This window comes from Bos grunniens, chromosome 18 (assembly GCF_055505025.1).
Source record: "Bos grunniens cultivar Pamir isolate PY7600 chromosome 18, Bosgru_T2T1.0, whole genome shotgun sequence".
Lineage (NCBI taxonomy): Eukaryota > Metazoa > Chordata > Mammalia > Artiodactyla > Bovidae > Bos > Bos grunniens.
In genome coordinates, this window is record NC_141182.1 from 57,903,934 (window position 1) to 57,920,520 (window position 16,587).

Here is a 16,587-nt window from a genome sequence, read left to right on the forward strand (position 1 = left end):
TAAAGCTGTGCTTAGACTAGAGAAAAACTCCTCAAATCCATGGTAAGGACTGTCACTTTAAGAAAAGAAGAAGGAGGAAGGTGGGGAGGGAGAGGAGAAAGAGGGCAAATTAAACCTGAAACAAGCAGAAGGAAGGAAATAAGAGAAAGCAGAAATCAATTAAATTAAAAAGAGAGAAGCAATACAGAAAAATCAGTTAAAACCAAAATCTTGGTCTTTAAAAAAACAAAAACTCAGTAAACTTGATAGAGCTTACATAAGCTAATTGAGAAAACGAGAGAAGACACAAATTATAAATACCAGAAATGAAAGAGCGGCTATAAGCACAGATCCTAAAGACATTTCAAGGCTAATAAGGAATATATTTTTCAGAAGGGAACCTTTCTAAGCACTGGGAAGGACACAAAGATGTATCTGATGTTGGGCCTTACCTCAAGGAGCTCATTCTTGGATAGATTTCCTGGTAGGGTGTTTCATCAGTTTGCCACTGAGAGCAGTAACCAAATGAAGAACATGTAGTAAATTATGCAGGGTGGTGTAGTGGCGCCACAAGGCTGTCAGAGAACCAGGATCCCTATGCTATCATCAAGAATATCCTCAGTCTGTGGTTTTGACCTATAACGGTTCCTCATGGTTACCAGGGGGCTGCTCCACCTCCAGCATCTCATCTATATTCCAAGGGAAAAGAAGAAGAAAAGCAATGAGAAGAAAGTAGTGGCGCTAATATAAAAAACCCAGAACTTCCCAAAAGTCTCCAGCAGATAGCCTCAGATGTTTGGTATTTCAAGCAGGCAACTCTCTCACAATATTTGCTTAACAATAAATATAACAACAGAGTCCATGGTTTTTATTTTGCATTGTCCACTTGGGAGAAGAAGAGAGTACAGATAGGTACAGATAGGTACCTACAGATAGGTACACAATCTAAAAAAACAGAGTTGTCAATTACAACCTACTGTTACCAGAGCAAGAAATTATCAAGTAAGACAACTGGCCCAAATTCCATTTTATTTGGATATCATTTTCAGAAGTCATGTAATAATTTCTAATGTCTTTGGAGTCTCATAAGACCACTTTATTTAAATTTATATTAAATTTATTTAAATTAAAAGAAATATTAAATTTCTTCCAAGGGCGGATTTGTAACAGCCTAGAACAAGTCAGTAACAGTCATGAATATTCATATGAAACTGTATATTGTGGAGGAGAAAAATTATGTTCTTATAAACATCCTCAGTTTTGCACAATATCAAATCAGACTCCTTGAACCCTCTTATAACACAATATCTTTTGATTTATAGCTGCAGGGGACTAGGACATCTTAAATTCTATCCTATGTTTCCCTTATCATGAATACTTGTGTTTTTTTAAAACCAGGCTCTCAAATTTCATTAGTTAATATTATATGCAAAAAGCAGAACTTCAGAGTTCAACTGTGATGGCAAAAAAAAAAAAATGGGGTAAATGCTGAATAGGCTCCTATTTGGTGATAATAACTCAATAGCATTTTTCTTGTACTTGGTTCATTGGCCAGAACTATATCACATGACCAGCCCTAGAAGGAGGAAGGGAAATAAGTGTTTTTATTTTTGAACTGTTAACTTCACCACCATAACAAATCTGAAAGAGTAAGAACATATAGGACTTCCCTAGTAACCCACTGGTTAAGAATCCCCCTGCCAAGGTAGGGGACGCAGATTCGATCCCTGGTCCAGGAAGATCCCACATGCCACGGGGCAACTAAGCCTGTACATCGCAACTCCTGAGCCCCTGTACTCTAGAGCCTGTGCTTTGCAACAAGAAGAGCCTCTGCAATGAGAAGCCTGCACACCGTAACTAGAGAAAGCCCACGCTCAGCAGTGAAAATCCAACACAGCCAAAAATAAATAAAAATTAAAAATAAAACAAAAACATACAGGAGGGTCAGTCAGTTCAGTTTAGTTCACTCAGTCATGTCCGACTCTTTGTGACCCCATGGACTGCAGCACGCCAGACCTCCCTGTCCATCGCCAACTCCCAGAGTTTACTCAAACACATGCCCATTGAGTCGGTGATGCCATCCAACCATCTCATCCTCTGTTGTCCCCTACTCCTCCCACCTTCAATCTTTCCCAGCATCAGGGGCTTTTCCAATGAGTCAGTTCTTCACATCAGGTGGCCAAAGTATTGTAGTTTCAGCTTCAACATCAGTCCTTCCAATGAATATACAGGAGTGATTTTCTTTAGAACGAACTGGTTGGATCTTCTTGCAGTCCAAGGGACTCTCAAGAGTCTTCTCCATCACCACAGTTCAAAAGCATCAATTCTTCAGTACTCAGCTTTCTTTATAGTGCAACTCTCACATCCATACGTGACTACTGGAAAAATCATAGCTTTGACTAGATGGACATTTGTTGGTAAAGTAATGTCTCTGCTTGTTAATATGCTGTCTAGGTTGGTCATAGTTTTTCTGCCACAGAGCAAACATCTTTTAATTTCATGGCTGCCGTCACCATCTGCAGTGATTCTGGCGCCCAAAAAAATAAAGTCAGCCACTGTTTCCACTGTTTCCCCATCTATTTGCCATGAAGTGATGGGACTGGATGCTATGATCTTAGTTTTCTGAATGTTGAGCTTTAAGCCAACTTTTTCACTCTCCTCTTTCACTTTCATCAAGAGGCTCTTTAGTTCCTCTTCATTTTCTGCCAGAAGGGTGGTGTCATCTGCATATCTGAGGTTGTTAATATTTCTCCCAGCCATCTTGATTCCAGCTTGTGCTTCATCCAGCCCAGCATTTTGCTTGATGTACTCTGCATATAAGTTAAATAAGCAGGATGACATTACACAGCCTTGACGTACTCCTTTTTCTATTTGGAACCAGTCTGTTGGTCCATGTCCAGTTCTAACTGTTGCTTCTTGACCTGCATACAGGTTTCTCAGGAGGCAGGTCAGACGTTCTGGTATTTCCATCTCTTTCAGAATTTTCCACAGTTTGTTGTGATCCACACAGTCAAAGGCTTTGGCATAGTCAATAAAGCAAAAGTAGATATTTTTCTGGAACTCTCTTGCTTTTTCTATGATCAAGCAGATGTTGGCAATTTGATCTCTGGTTCTTCTGCCTTCTCTAAATCCAGCTTGAACATCTGGAGGTTCTCGGTTCACATGCTGTTGAAGCCTGGCTTGGAGAATTTTGTGCATTACTTTGCTAGCGTGTGAGATGGGTGCAATTGTGCAGTAGTTTGAACATGCTTTGGCATTATCTTTGTGATTGGAATAAAAACTGACCTTTTCCAGTCCTGTGGCCACTGCTGACCTTTCCAAATTTGCTGGCATATTGAGTGCAGCACTTTTATAGCATCATCTTTTAGGATTTGAAATAGTGCAGCTGGGAATTCCATCACCTCCACTAGCTTTGTTCCTAGTGATGCGTCCTAAGGTCCACTTGACTTCACAGTCCAGGATGTCTGGCTCTAGGTGAGTGATCACACCATCGTGGTTATCTGGGTCATGAAGATCTTTTTTTGTATGGTTCTTCTTCTGTGTACTCTTGCCACCTCTTCTTAATATCATCTGCTTCTGTTAGGTCTATGTAATTTCTGTCCTTTATTGTGCTCATCTTTGCATGGAAAGTTCCCTTGGTATCTCTGATTTTGTTGAAGAGATCTCTAGCCTTTCCAGGAGGGTAGAGAGCAGGCAACTCTGGGGTTCTGCCTGAGACATTCCCCTAAAAGATGTGAATATATGCAGGTGCTGAAGTCTGAAAATGGAGACTTTTTTGTGCTTGTGGGGATCCAGGAAGGCTCCCAGGAGGAAGTTACATGGGCAGAGAGGAGAGTTGCAGGAGGATGCCATGAGAAGGGAAGCAGCCCAAGGAAACACCCAGAGGTGGGGCTGTATGGACTAGGTGTGCTGTATATATAGACATAACTCTTGGGCTGGCAAAGTGTGACCAAAGGTGGGCAGCAGAGAAAGGGCAAGTGCAAGCTCAAGTCACGGACAGCCTGAATGCAAGGCAAGGGAGTTTGGAATTTATCTTGCCAGTCATAGGAATGTCTTTTATGGCTGAAATATCTCTTAAATACACCCCATCCTCTCCATCCCCTGTAGGCACAGGGCCAGCTTAGCTCACATCATCATTCTCTTGAGCTATTACTTTGTCCTCAGTGAAGACCAGAGAGACCTTTTTTTTTTTTGCCTGCTCCCAGGAGTTCCTTATTTACTTGTTTATTTTTGGCTGCCCTGAGTCTTTGATGCTGTGAGCAAACTTTCTCTAGTTGCAGCAAGCGGGGGCTACTCTTCGTTGTGGTGCGAAGGCTTCTCACTGTAGTGACTTCTCTTGTTATGGAGTACAGGCGTTGGGAACACGGGCCCTAGAATGCAGGCTCAGTAGTTGGGGAATATAGGCTTACTTGCTCCAAGGCATGTGAAATCTTCCCAGACCAGGAATCGAACCCATGTCCCCTGCACTGGCAGGCGAATTCCCTACCAGGGAAGTCCCCAGAGAGACCTTTATAGTAATAACTCCCTTACCTGCCCCCTACTCCACGGTTCAAAACTTTTCCGTGATTTCCATGACTTCCCCATAGACTTGGGAAAAAGCCCAAGCTCTTCAGCCTGGGCTGTGAGACCCTTTAAAGGGCTAAGGGACAGGGAGTGAAGACTAGAGGAAAGAAAAGAAAGCGGATGTGGTCTTGGGACTCCACAGAGAGTCACGGGGGCCCTTCCCTGTCCCTGTCCTTGAAGCTGCCCAGCCTCTGGTCCCCTGAGGCCCCTAACACAATGGACAAACCTCAAGGATGATTGCAGATTTGCAAGACCCTAGTAAACAGTGCATTTATACTGCTGCCCCTCTCCTCATTCATTCCAGATCCTGCCCTCCGGGAGGTGTGGGCCTGAGGCCAAAATTTGGCAGCATGTTAGGTCCTGAACCTCTCCTGTCCATGCCATCCTGTTGGTGTTGATGGTACCACCACTGTTATGGCTGGGTAAGTGGAATGAGAGGCAGGGTGGGGGTGTTTGAGAAAGCCCAGGAAGGGCTGGGGTGGGTGTGGGCAGGGGGTGGTGGAAGCTGGGCTGGACTGGGGTAAGGTGAAGAGGTGAGGACCTAAATAATTAACTGCATAATAAATCATACATAACATACATCTTCCATGTGCATATGCTGGGGTTGCCACTGTGACTCACCACGTGTTCCATTTTCTCTACCCTGACGAATTATAATCCCCAATTCACAGGTGAGGAAACAGGCTTTGAGAGACTAAGCAACTGGCCCCAAGTCACTAGAAATTTAACTAATGGAGCGTCCACATTTGCTGACTCCTAGTTCCTTTTTTTTTTTGCCAGGCAGCATGTGGAATCTTATTTCCCTGACCAGGGATTGAACCAGCACCCCCTGCACAGACTCTTAACCACTGGACCACCACGGAAGTCCTGCCTACTTTCATTTTAATGGTGTGCCCCAGTAACTCTAGAACCCAAATGAGAAATGTATCCACATCTGTTCTGTCAACATCATCAGCTGTTTGGTGGGTGTCATTAAGTCTAATCTTAGAGGAGAGGAAAGCATGGCGGCCCAGTGGGTCAAGATCCCCTGACCTGGAGACTGGACTTTGCAAGTAGAAAGCCTGGGTCCAGGCCTGAGGCTTCTATTCTATAACCTCAGGCAGGGCCCTTACTCTCTCTGGAGCCTCAGTTTCCTCATATGTCTAGGGGAGTAGTAAAACTAATATAAGTGAAGTTGTTCAGTCGCGTCCGACTCTGCGACCCCATGGACTGTAGCCTACCAGACTCCTTCATCCATGGGTTTTTCCAGGAAAGAATACTGGAGTGGGGTGCCATTTCCTTCTCCAGGAGATCTTCCAGGCCCAGGAACTGAATCCAGGTCTCCTGCATTGTAGGCAGATGCTTTACCATCTGAGCCACCAGGGAAGTCTAGAATGGCTTAAACTGATTCCTGTGAAGGTATTTTGAAATCTATAAAAACTTACACAGAGGGACTTGCCTGGCGGTCCAGTGGTTAGGACTTTAGGCTCCCACTGCAGGGGTCATGGGTTCCGTCCCTGGTCCAGGAACTAAGATCCCACAAGCCACACACACACAAAAAACAGCAGCCAAAAAAAAAAAAAAACAGAGAAACTTACACAGGTTGGCATTACTACCATCATTTTAGATGTCATTACTAGAAGTGGTCTCAAGAACCGTGATGTTTACCAGTCCATCCATTTTGTACATGACAGAGCAGTCACCTAGGAAACAGAGAAGAAAGGAGAAGAAGTAATTGTTCAGAGAGTCAATGGCTACATTATAGCCTGCAATTATGACTACAGAGGAGTGCCACGTGCCTCTGTAGCTAATGTCTTTAATTCTCACAATGTTGCAGCATTTGGTATTATTTTACCCTCTTTTCTAATCAAGAAACCAAGATATTGAAATGATGCGATGTGACCAAGGATACGAGATACAGTTGCTACCAAAAAGAAGAGAAATTTTAAACACAGCAGACTAGATTGGGATGGTACAAGATCCCCAAGACCACCCTCAGGCTCAATAACTCACAAGGTCTTGCAGAATTCAGCATAACTGTTATATTCATGGTTACAGCTTATTATATCAAAAGGACAGAGATTAAAATCAGAGGTGGGGACTTCCCTGGCTAAGAGTGGCTGAGAGTCTGAGCTTCCTTTTCAGGGAGCGAGAGTTTGATCCCTGGTCAGGGAACTAGGATCCCACATGCCAAGCAGCCAAAAAAAAAAAAAAACCTAATTAAAAAAATGTAAAAATCGGCAGAGGGCAGGATGTAGGACGGACCAGGAGCCAGCTTCCAGTTGTCTTCTCCTTGTTGTTCCAAGTGTGGCAACAAGCAGGCTCTTTCCAAGCAGGGAAACACTGAGACTTGGTGTCCAGGGGTTTTACTGGGACTCAGCATGTAAGCATGGCTGACCATCCCCTTGGCTGACCTTCATCTCCAGCCCCGTCAGAGGTCAAATTGATTCTGCATAGCCCAAGGCTCCCTTGTAAATCTGTTAGCATAACTGTCTGGTGTGGCCCCAGGCCCCAAGTAAACCAAGACACTGGTCATCACCAGACAGAACATTACCAGAGCTCAGCGCTTTCCTCGCAGAAGCTGGGCAAGAGCCAAGCCTTCCTAGGATAAGATTGATCCTTTAATGCACAGGTAGGATACTAGAAGGGTTTCCCAGGTGGCGCTAGTGGTAAAAAATCTGCCTGCCAATGCAGGAGACATGGGTTTGATCCCTGGATGGAGGAGATCCCCTGGAGAAGGGCATGGCAACCCACTCCAGTATCCTTGCCTGGGAAATCCCATGAACAGAGGAGACTGGTGGGCTACAGTCCATGGGGTCGCAAAGAGCTGGACACGACTAAAGCAACTTAGCACGCACAGGATACCAGTGGATGGTGAAGTTGCTCAGCTGTGTCCAACTCTTTGCGATCCCATGTCCATGGGATTCTCCAGGCAAGAATACTGGAGTGGGTTGCCGTTTCCTTCCCCAGAACTAGTGAATGAGATGAGTCTATTTTTCAACTTGAATCTCTCCACACAGGGTTAATTTCTCACATGTCGTTGGAAGTCGAGAAGATATCGGTGGAAGAGAGCTGGTGCTCTGCCGTCTCTTGTGTATTTGAATTTCCTGAAGAATCCCCAAGCAGCTCCACGACCCTGGGCGCCCCGCTCAGTAAAAGTATCAGCTCCTCTGTAGCTACAAATCAACGCAGTGCTGCCCTCGATAATAACACCCAGGACACACCTCACACTGTTTGGAATCTTGAAGAGCCAGAATGTACCCACCTGATCCACAGCATACTCAAAAGAGATAATAGGACATATTCACTCTGTGCCAATCTAGGAGGACGCAGGAGTGCTTTCCTGAGGGACAGTATCGAACTCTTGGTCTCAGGTGAAATTCAGTCTCATGCAGTGGATGGCTTAGAAAGAAGGAACTCCAGACTGCGCTCTGGTTAGTGTGTGGTTTTGTTTCACCTGGTGCCGGGCTTTACAAAACCGTGGGTATTTCATTCTTACAACCATAATACAACGTGACAGACACAACTGATAAGACCTTCTGCTCCCCAAATAGGAATGGCAAAACGGGGGTTAGTGACTTGCCCATAGCATCTAGCCAGTAAGAGTTGGAGGCATAAATTATCATAGATCATCATGGAAGGTGCAGAGCCTAAGGGGAGAGATGGATTGGCCAGGAGGAGACAGAGTAGGAGCTGACCCAAAAAAATCTAGGCTGGGAGACAGGTAGAGAATCATGTTGTTGTTGCTCAGTTGCTAAGTTGTGTCCGAGTCTTTGCAACCCCATAGACTACAGCACGCCGGGCTCTTCTCAGAGACAATGTAGATTCTCAGAAAATTCGCTCATCCTTAGTCTTGAAAAGTCAGGGTTCTGGTTCAAACTCTGCCACCTGAAGCAACTCTCTTCAGTTTGCTCACCTAGACACTGAGGTGTGCCCCTTCCGTGTAGAGAAGGGAAATAAACTTACGAAAAGCCACCCAGTAATCACAACCCCAGCTTCTAGGGGGTTGTCAGATTAGGGGAACAGAACCAAATCAGCTTCCCTGGTGGCCCAGATAGTAAAGAATCTGCCCGCAGTGCAGGAGACCTGGGTTCGACCCTTAGTTCGGGAAGATCCCCAGGAGAAGGGAATGGCTATCCACTCCAGTATTCTTGCCTGGGAAATCCCAGAGGAGCCTGGCAGGCTACGGTCCATGGAGGTGGCAAGGAGTCAGACACGACTGAGCAACTTTCACTTTTCACCACATCGGCTAATGGGTAGGAAAGCGCTTGGCCACCTGGAACACTGCACATCACTGAGGTGTCCACGAGGGTCCCTTGTCTCCAAGTTTGGGGTCCAACCTGTCTCTCTCTCCTCCAGATCTGACCCAGAAACCAGAGCTCCACATCCCAGGGACTCCGGCAGCTGGGGGATCTGCGACCTTGGTCTGTAGCTTCAAAGGCACCTGCAAAGAAACCAAAGCCGTCTTGTCTCCTGGAAAGGGCCTAACGTGTCCGCCGGCACAGACCACAGACAGCTCCAGCAACTCCTCCTCCCCGCCCTCCTCCTCCCTTGTGCTGCGCTTCACCCTGAAACCTGAGGACCGCCAACCACCCTCAGACGCCATCTGAACTTCTCCCCGGCTCACCTGCCCGGAAGTAGCATGGTCAGGCTCCAGGTGGCCTGTGAGTGCTGGTGGGCGAGGGACGATTCAGAGTCTGGGAGGGACGCGGACCCAAGAGAAAGACGCGAGTCCTGGGCTGGGGGACAGGAGCAGTGTGGGGAGCACTCACACCTCCTCCTAGCTTCTGGGGCTGTAAGGCCAGAGTAAGCGCTGAGCTCGGGTGTGAAGCGGATGAGGAAAGAGGATCAAAGGGGAACTATTCTGAGTCGCAGCCCCTCGGGGCTTCCTGGGCTTCCAGGAAGCCTTTCTGGAGCCCCATGGGAGTCACAGACAAGGAGAGGGCTGAGTCTTGGAGGAGGCGGAGACGGAGTCACGATGCGTGCCGACTCCCTGCCCTCCTTCCCCGCAGCACCGGCCAGGCTGCTCTACTTTTCTTGTTCCTTGGAGAAGACTCTGCAGTGCAGCTGTTCCTTCCGTGGGAGCCCCATGCCCTCCGTGCGGTGGTTGATGGGAGGTGATCCTGTGGATCTGAACAGCATGAATAAGAACTTCCAGGTGACATCCAACATAGCTGCCCCTTGGGCCAACAGCACCATCAGCCTCCTCGGGGAGCCAGAAATAGTCAGGGGCCTCCACTGTGAGGGGCGGAACCAACACGGAATCCATACCTCAAGCATCTTCCTGATACCGCCTGGTAAGTGTGCAGCAGTCTGGTGACTGGGCTAGAACGACAACACGTGGACCAGAACAAGGTCGGGTACGGGACTTCTCTGGTGGCTCAGATGGTAAAGAATCTGCCCAGGTTCGATTCCCGGGTCGGGAAGGTCCCCTGGAGAAGGAAATGGCAACCCACTCCAGTATTCTTGCCTGGAGAATCCCATGGACAGAGGAGCCTGGCGGGCTACAGTCCATGGGGTCGCAAAGAGTCAGACACAACTGAACTTTTTTCACAGAGCCAGCGGAAAGAGTAAGGCTCAGACCTTTTAGCGGTAGGAGAAAAATTACTCTCACTTCTCTTTGATTCCAGATAAGAATTCAGTTTCTAATGCGCTGCTGAAAGGGCTGATCCAGGGCGTTGTGTATGGATCCATTGCGACAGTACTCTTCCTCTTCTTCCTTGTCCTCCTTGTGTGAGTATCAAATTAAAACCCACCAGCAAGCTCTCCCCAAAGTCTGCTACGTTTACTTATGTAAGTGTGCTTTACAGTAAAGCACATTTGTAGTACTTGTAGTACCACTTTACTACATGTAAAGCACTACATTTATTTCCTTCCTTATGATTCTTTCAGCTTCATCTTCCCTCTTGATACAGACTCTTACATCAGCCATCTTCTTTTCCTGTTTTCCATTTAAAGGCTATAAATTTCCCTCTATGCATGACTTTAGTTGCATCTCACAAATTTTAATATAAAGTCTTTTATTATAATTTAGTTAAATACCTCTAATTTCTGTTAAGATTTTTTTTCACCCATGAGGTTTTTTTTTAAAGACACACCAATATTTTCTAAATCCTCTTTTCTTTAGTTCTATTGAAATCCAGTAAGTTCAAAGAATATGCTATGCATGATTTTAGTTCTTTATTGCTTTGTGGCAGAATTTTTGCTTAGTGTTTATAAATAAATATTCCATGTGGACTTGAATAGAATATGCATTCTACACTTGTTGAATGCAGCATTTATATAAATACAATATATTGTACAGGTATATATCCGTATGGGCTTCCCAGGTGGCTCAGTGGTAAAGAATCTGCCTGCAATGCAGGAGACGTGGGTTTGATCCCTGGGTCGGGAAGATCCCCTGGAGAAGGAAATGGCAACCACTCCAATATTCTTGCCTGGGAAATCCCATGGACAGAGGAGCCTGGTGGGCTACAGTCCATGGGGTCACAAAAGAGTCAGACACGACTGAGCGACTAAATGATAATTATATTTATATGTGTGTGTGTGTGTGTGTGTGTGCTGAGGCAAGCCACAAATATCAGAAAGCAAACTAAAGACAGGTGGGCATAAAAAAATTCTGATGGTCATAAGGCAACCAAACATGTTAAATATAAAATGCTGATGCTGAATATAAAAGTTAATTTTTGGGAACTCTGGGGTTTTCATGTTGTTGTTCAGTGGCTAAATCATGTCCAGCTCTTTTTGATGCTATCTAACCATCTCATCCTCTGCTGCCCCTTTCTCCTTTTGCTTTCAATTTTTCCCAGCACCAGGGTCTTTTCCAGTGAGTTGGCTCTTCGGGTCAGGTGGCCTAACTATTGAAGCCTCAGCTTCAGCATTTCAGTCCTTCCAAGGAATAGTCAGGCTTGATTACCCTTAGGATTGACTGGTTCGATCTCCTTGCAGTACGAGTTTGCTTTGGTGTCTTTTATCAATTCTGGAAAATTCTCAAACCTCTTTCACAGATTGCTTCTGCCATTTCCTTTCAGATTGGGGTTCTCGTTTTGTTTGGGGGGTTTAAAATATATACATATTTATTTATTTATCTGGCGGTGTCGGGTCTTCGTTGCAGCATGCAGGGTCTTTTATTGAGGCGTACAAACTCTCCGTAGAAGCTACTGGCTCGGGCTCAGCAGTTACAGGATATGGGCTAAATTTCTCTGCAGCATGTAGGATCTTATGTTCCCGCGTCAGGGATTGAATCTGCATCCCCTGCACTGCAGAGCAGATTCTTAACCACTGGACCACCAGGGCAGTCCCAGTGTTCTCATTTAATATGTGTTAAACCTCTTTCTCTCTCTCTTTTTTCCCCCTCTTACCCTGTCTCCTGTATTGTGTAAGTAAAGTAAACACGTGCTAGGTTAGAGCAATATGCACAAGTAAGATACTAAGGGAACCCTGCCCCTTCAGTATCTCCTTATCCCTCGGGAGGGAGCATCAGTACGGCCCAGAAATCCCTCAGCCTACCTGAGTCAGCCCTTTCTTTGTCAGTACTACAAAGGATTTCCTTCCCCCTCCTAAGTTTCCTATCTCCTCCCTTCTCACTCTTAGCAATAAGGCTTTCCCTAACTTCAGAGGAAAAAAGCAACTCCCCAAACCTGCGGCGTTATTACCATCGGCACCGATGATTTACTCCTCGCCTTTTTCAGAGAAAGGCATCTCTCTTCTTGTCCAGGGTTAGCCCTGCCTCCTCCGCCTTGGGAATCCATCTCCTGCACACTCCATTGATCATGCCTTCTGTCTCTCAAACGCTCAATCACTCTTCCTTCGTTGGCTCTTTCTCTGAATTATATAAGCATGTCCAAATCCCTCCCACCTCAGCCCCACAAACTCCTTCTATGGACCATCCAGTGTTTTTCTTTTTTTGAGAGAGAGAGACTAGCTTACGCCCACTTCCTGATTCACATCACTCCTACATTCTTCAGTCCACTTCAATCTGCTCTCCAGCGCCACGCCACTGAAATGACACTGTCTAAGCCAACCAGTTATCCTTACTCTTGAGACCCAAGAGCAGCCCTTCTTTTTCTTGTTCATCTTGAGGTGACATTTTGATTGGGTAGCCATTTGTGATTGCCTTCTACCCAATGGCTCCTTGTTAGAGAGAAGGAATACCGCAAAGCCATCTGCTGGAAATGATGTGGGTGGAAGCAGGAACGGGAGGGGGGGTAGAGAATTGAGAGGAGTGATGGTGTTAGGTGTGGTTAGAACAGCCGTTGAGAAGAATACTTGGGGTCTGTACAAGGACAAGGAAAACACTTGGTAAGCAGCTGCAAAGGCCCAGCGATGACTGGAGACTATTCATTGTTATTGGCACCAAGTGCCATTGCCCTGTGATATTTCCTCCCAGTAGTGGTCATAGGAAAGAAAAAGTAGATGGTGGCATTGATCTAGGTTTTGGTCTTTGCAGGCAGGGTGCTGTGGAAGGGTGATGGAGGAGAGAGGCAGGGGAGGCAAGGGGGCTGGAGGGAAAGAGCCCATCAAGAAGGCTGGTAAGAGGGTCCAGGCTAAGCGAATAGGAACTTGTATCCCCATTTGACGAGGGGAGGAGAGTGCCGGTCACAGAACCAGCAAACAGAGGGAAACATGGTCCTCTAACCCCAGCCCAGGCCTCCTTCTGGGAACCAGTGGGTACTCAGCACAGCATTAACCGTGGGGCTCACTGCCTTAGAATGAAGATGCTTAAGTGGTGGGAGGAGAGTCACATTCCTAAGGCCAGCGAGGCCCTGATCCCCAAGAAACCAGAGCTGCTGGAGGAGCCAAAAACACCCCAGGAGTCTGCAGCTGAGCCCTCACCTGCTTCTGTAGCAGGTAAGTCCCTGGGCTGGGCCGCTGCACTCGGAGGCCCCCGGAGGGCGATGGTTAGAAAGGAGGACTTCCAGGACCCCTGGAGTTGGAAACCACATCGCTAGCACTGGAGCCCAGAGGGTCTACACTCAGGAAGAACAGACCAGCTCATTTTGACGTGTGGGCACCAGCAGGGAGAACCAGGGCTCAGCCTTGTCTGAGCATCTGTCTGCTTCTTCAAGCCGAGGTCCCCTTCCAGCAGCTGAGCCCCCTGTGCCACAGATGGTGATGACCCTGGAGGGTGCCAGCCCAGCCCCAGACCCGTGGAGGAAGCAGGCTCACCCACTAGCAGCCACCGCCCTGCCAGGAAAGGACAGTAAAATCTAGAAGGGGGGTGTGAGCCTGCTTGCACGGCCAGAACAAAGCACCACAGCCTGGTGAGCTTAAACAATAGAAATTTTTTTTACACCATCCGGGAAACTACGAGTCCAAGATCAAGGCGTGGGCAGAGCTGAGTCCTCCTGAGGTCTCTCTTCTGGCTTGCAGACAGCCATCCTCCCCGCTGCGTCCTCACGTGGCCATCTCTCTGTGTATGTCTGTGTCCTAATCTCCTCTTAATGAGGACACCAGTCCTACTGGACGAGGGCCCACCCATGTGGCCTCATTTTACCTTAATTATCTCTTTAAAGGCCCTGTCTCCAAAAGCAACTCTGAGGCGCTGAGGGTTAGTGCTTCAACATACCGATCGGGGTGGGGAGAAGGGACACAGTTCAGCCAGTGAAGGAGGCTTCAAGGAGCCAGTTGGGTCCCTCTGTTTGTGGGAGACCTTGAGAGGGAAAGGGGCTTGCCCACAGCAGAAGGACCCCAGGATCTGGGTCTCACACAGTCTAGGGCTCGTGAGAGAGAAAGAAGAAGACCGAGGATACACAAACTCCAGGGCAGATGAAGACCATGGCTCACTGCTGCCAAGACCCAGCAGCCACAGGGCAGGAACAGCGGCTGCATCTCAGGTCCTGTGAGCAGAGGTCACGCTCCGTATTCGCGTTCACTGGACAGACATACCCAAGGCCTCCTGTCAGGCCCTGGGGACAAGCCTTCTCCCTGCCCTGGAGGAGCGAGGTCTGGGCCAGCCTCTGTCACCCAGGGGGCACCCAGGAGCACAGGTGAAACACTGGAGCCCTGCACCGTTACTGTGGCAGTGACCACATGCCGCCCCGTGAACCGGACTGACAGTGACCACTGCAACCAGGTCCAGCCCCAGAATTCTGCAGAGACACAGACCCGCAGAAGTGAGACCCTAAAGGTCTCTGTCTGCAGGGACACTGGGGATCCTCCCCACCCCCTACATGGCAAACGAGGAAACTGAGACTCACAGCTCCCCAGGCCACACAGCAAGACCGTGCCCTGATCAGGACGCCTGGGTCCCAGGGCCCTGGGGCTCCGGAGCAGCTGTCCAAGCCCCTGGTCACTTTCTCCTGAGCTAACGAGGCTCCAGTGCAGAGGTGGCAAACTCAAGGCTGCAAGAACCAGACAGGTAACAAAACCAACAAAACCAGTGCCTGGGGCCCTGCAGGGGGGCGGGGAGGAGGGGGCACGCGGCAGGCAGGCAAGCCGGTGCCCTCCGCCAAAAGGGGCGCCTTGCAGCAGACGTCTCTCCCCCATGCCTCCCCCCATCCTCCCACACAGAGCAGGAATGACATCTCTATCGCCAGATCTCCTGATTTTTTCCCCCCAGAGGAATCCAGAGATCCAGGTTTCAGAGAGACATTTCTGGATTCTGGATTCAAACATGTTAGTAGTCAAAAAACCAGCGTGGGGACTTCCCTGGCTGTTCAATGGTTAAGATTCTGGGCTTCCACTGCCAGAGGCACTGGTTTGATCCCTCCTCAGGGAACTAAGATCTCACATGCTACTCGACCAAATAATAATCATTAATAAAATTAAATATAAATAAATAGATTAAAAAACAAACAAACAATGCAGGCCCAAGAGAAGCCATACGTGGGACTCTCATTTGTCAATTTGATCAGAAGCACAGACGTGGAGGGGTGGGACTCCTTTCTCTAAACCCACCGCCTGCCCCCAGAATGCCAATGCCTGCCAAGCGCAAACAGAAGCCCCAGGCGCCAGGAAGAAGCTCGGGGCTGGCGGGATGAGGACGGGCTTCCAGTGGAGATCCAGGAGGTCATTCACTCGTTCTTCCGCAAACGTCCCCGGAGGCCTCCCATGTGCCAGGCCCTGGAGTGGGGACACAGAGATGGGTCAGATCCAGGTCCTGCCACTGGACCTGAAAGAGGTGATGGCTCTCCAGGCATGGGAAGCCATAGGATCATCGTAAATGGGAGGCACTGGGGGCTGGTGCGCTCCAGCCAGGGCAAGGCAAGCAATGTGTCTTGGCAGGGGGCAGTTGACAGGGAGAAATGAGCCAGGCAAAGTGCCACCGCCTGGGCCTGGGTGAGGCTCCCTGCACACAGACCTCCACCTTCCCCCAACCCACTCTTGGGAGAATCAAGAGGGGCTGAGGCCTGGCTGACTCCGCCCACCCTCCAGGAACAACAGGGTGCAGAAGCCAGAGCTGGGGTATTGCGCTGAGCATATACAGCTTCTGACCTGCTGAATGAGGAGGCAGGAGCCACAGAAGCGCGCGGGGCTGGCAGGCGGCTCGCTCAGCATCCAGCTCCCACTTTGGGGAAGGGGCGGTTTCAGTATCACCGGCACACAGTGAGTAGCGACTCGGGATTTATGGTAACTTACAGATCCAAAACTTGAGGCGGCGCGGTTGAGCCGGGAGGGGCAGTCCCTGTCCCAGGGCACCTGCAAGCCCCAGATGGCAAGGTAGGAGCACCTATTACTCCCAAGGCGATTGGGGCCAGGTCACTAGGTCACTAACTGGTTCTGGCCCGACTCTGTGGTTATTTTAAAAGGCGTCCAGGGAAAAACAAAGCGTGAACTTACAGCGAGCAGCCTACACTCAAGTCCTTATCTAATGTTCAGACTCCGGATGTGAGCAGGGTTATCATACTGTAAAACGGCCAAGCGGCAGCTGGGGAAAATAAAATTGTTTTCCTCAAAAGTTGTTTTTCTCATCGTAAGAACACACGTGGCAACACTCTTGAGTTGGACTTCACAGACCCCATACCCCACCAGTAGGGCATTGTGGAGACATGGAGATAAGTTCAGGAAAAGTGGGATGTTCCCATGGGTGGGTGGCATGGTGAAGAGGGCCGTAGCAGTTCCATG

The 16,587-nt window shown here is 48.3% G+C and overlaps 1 protein-coding gene across 1 annotated transcript; it reads left to right on the forward strand.

Annotated features, from left to right (window-relative positions):
* Positions 1-7,555: 7,555 nt before the first annotated feature.
* On the forward strand, positions 7,556-16,420 carry LOC147354365 (uncharacterized). Its single transcript, XM_086349410.1, has 4 exons — positions 7,556-7,955; positions 9,534-9,818; positions 10,152-10,254; positions 13,232-16,420. Exons 1-4 carry the CDS (start codon positions 7,556-7,558, stop codon positions 13,470-13,472), a joined length of 1,029 nt encoding a protein of 342 aa, XP_086205536.1. The 3' UTR covers positions 13,473-16,420.
* The last annotated feature ends 167 nt before the right edge of the window (positions 16,421-16,587 follow it).

Excerpts from the sequence above, each read along its gene's own strand:
- LOC147354365 (XM_086349410.1), top strand. The coding sequence starts at position 7,556 with ATGTCGTTGGAAGTCGAGAAGATATCGGTGGAAGAGAGCTGGTGCTCT. Across the intron at positions 7,956-9,533 it reads GAACTCCAGACTGCGCTCTG|CACCGGCCAGGCTGCTCTAC; the intron begins GTTAGTGTGTGG and ends CCTTCCCCGCAG. Across the intron at positions 9,819-10,151 it reads CATCTTCCTGATACCGCCTG|ATAAGAATTCAGTTTCTAAT; the intron begins GTAAGTGTGCAG and ends CTTTGATTCCAG.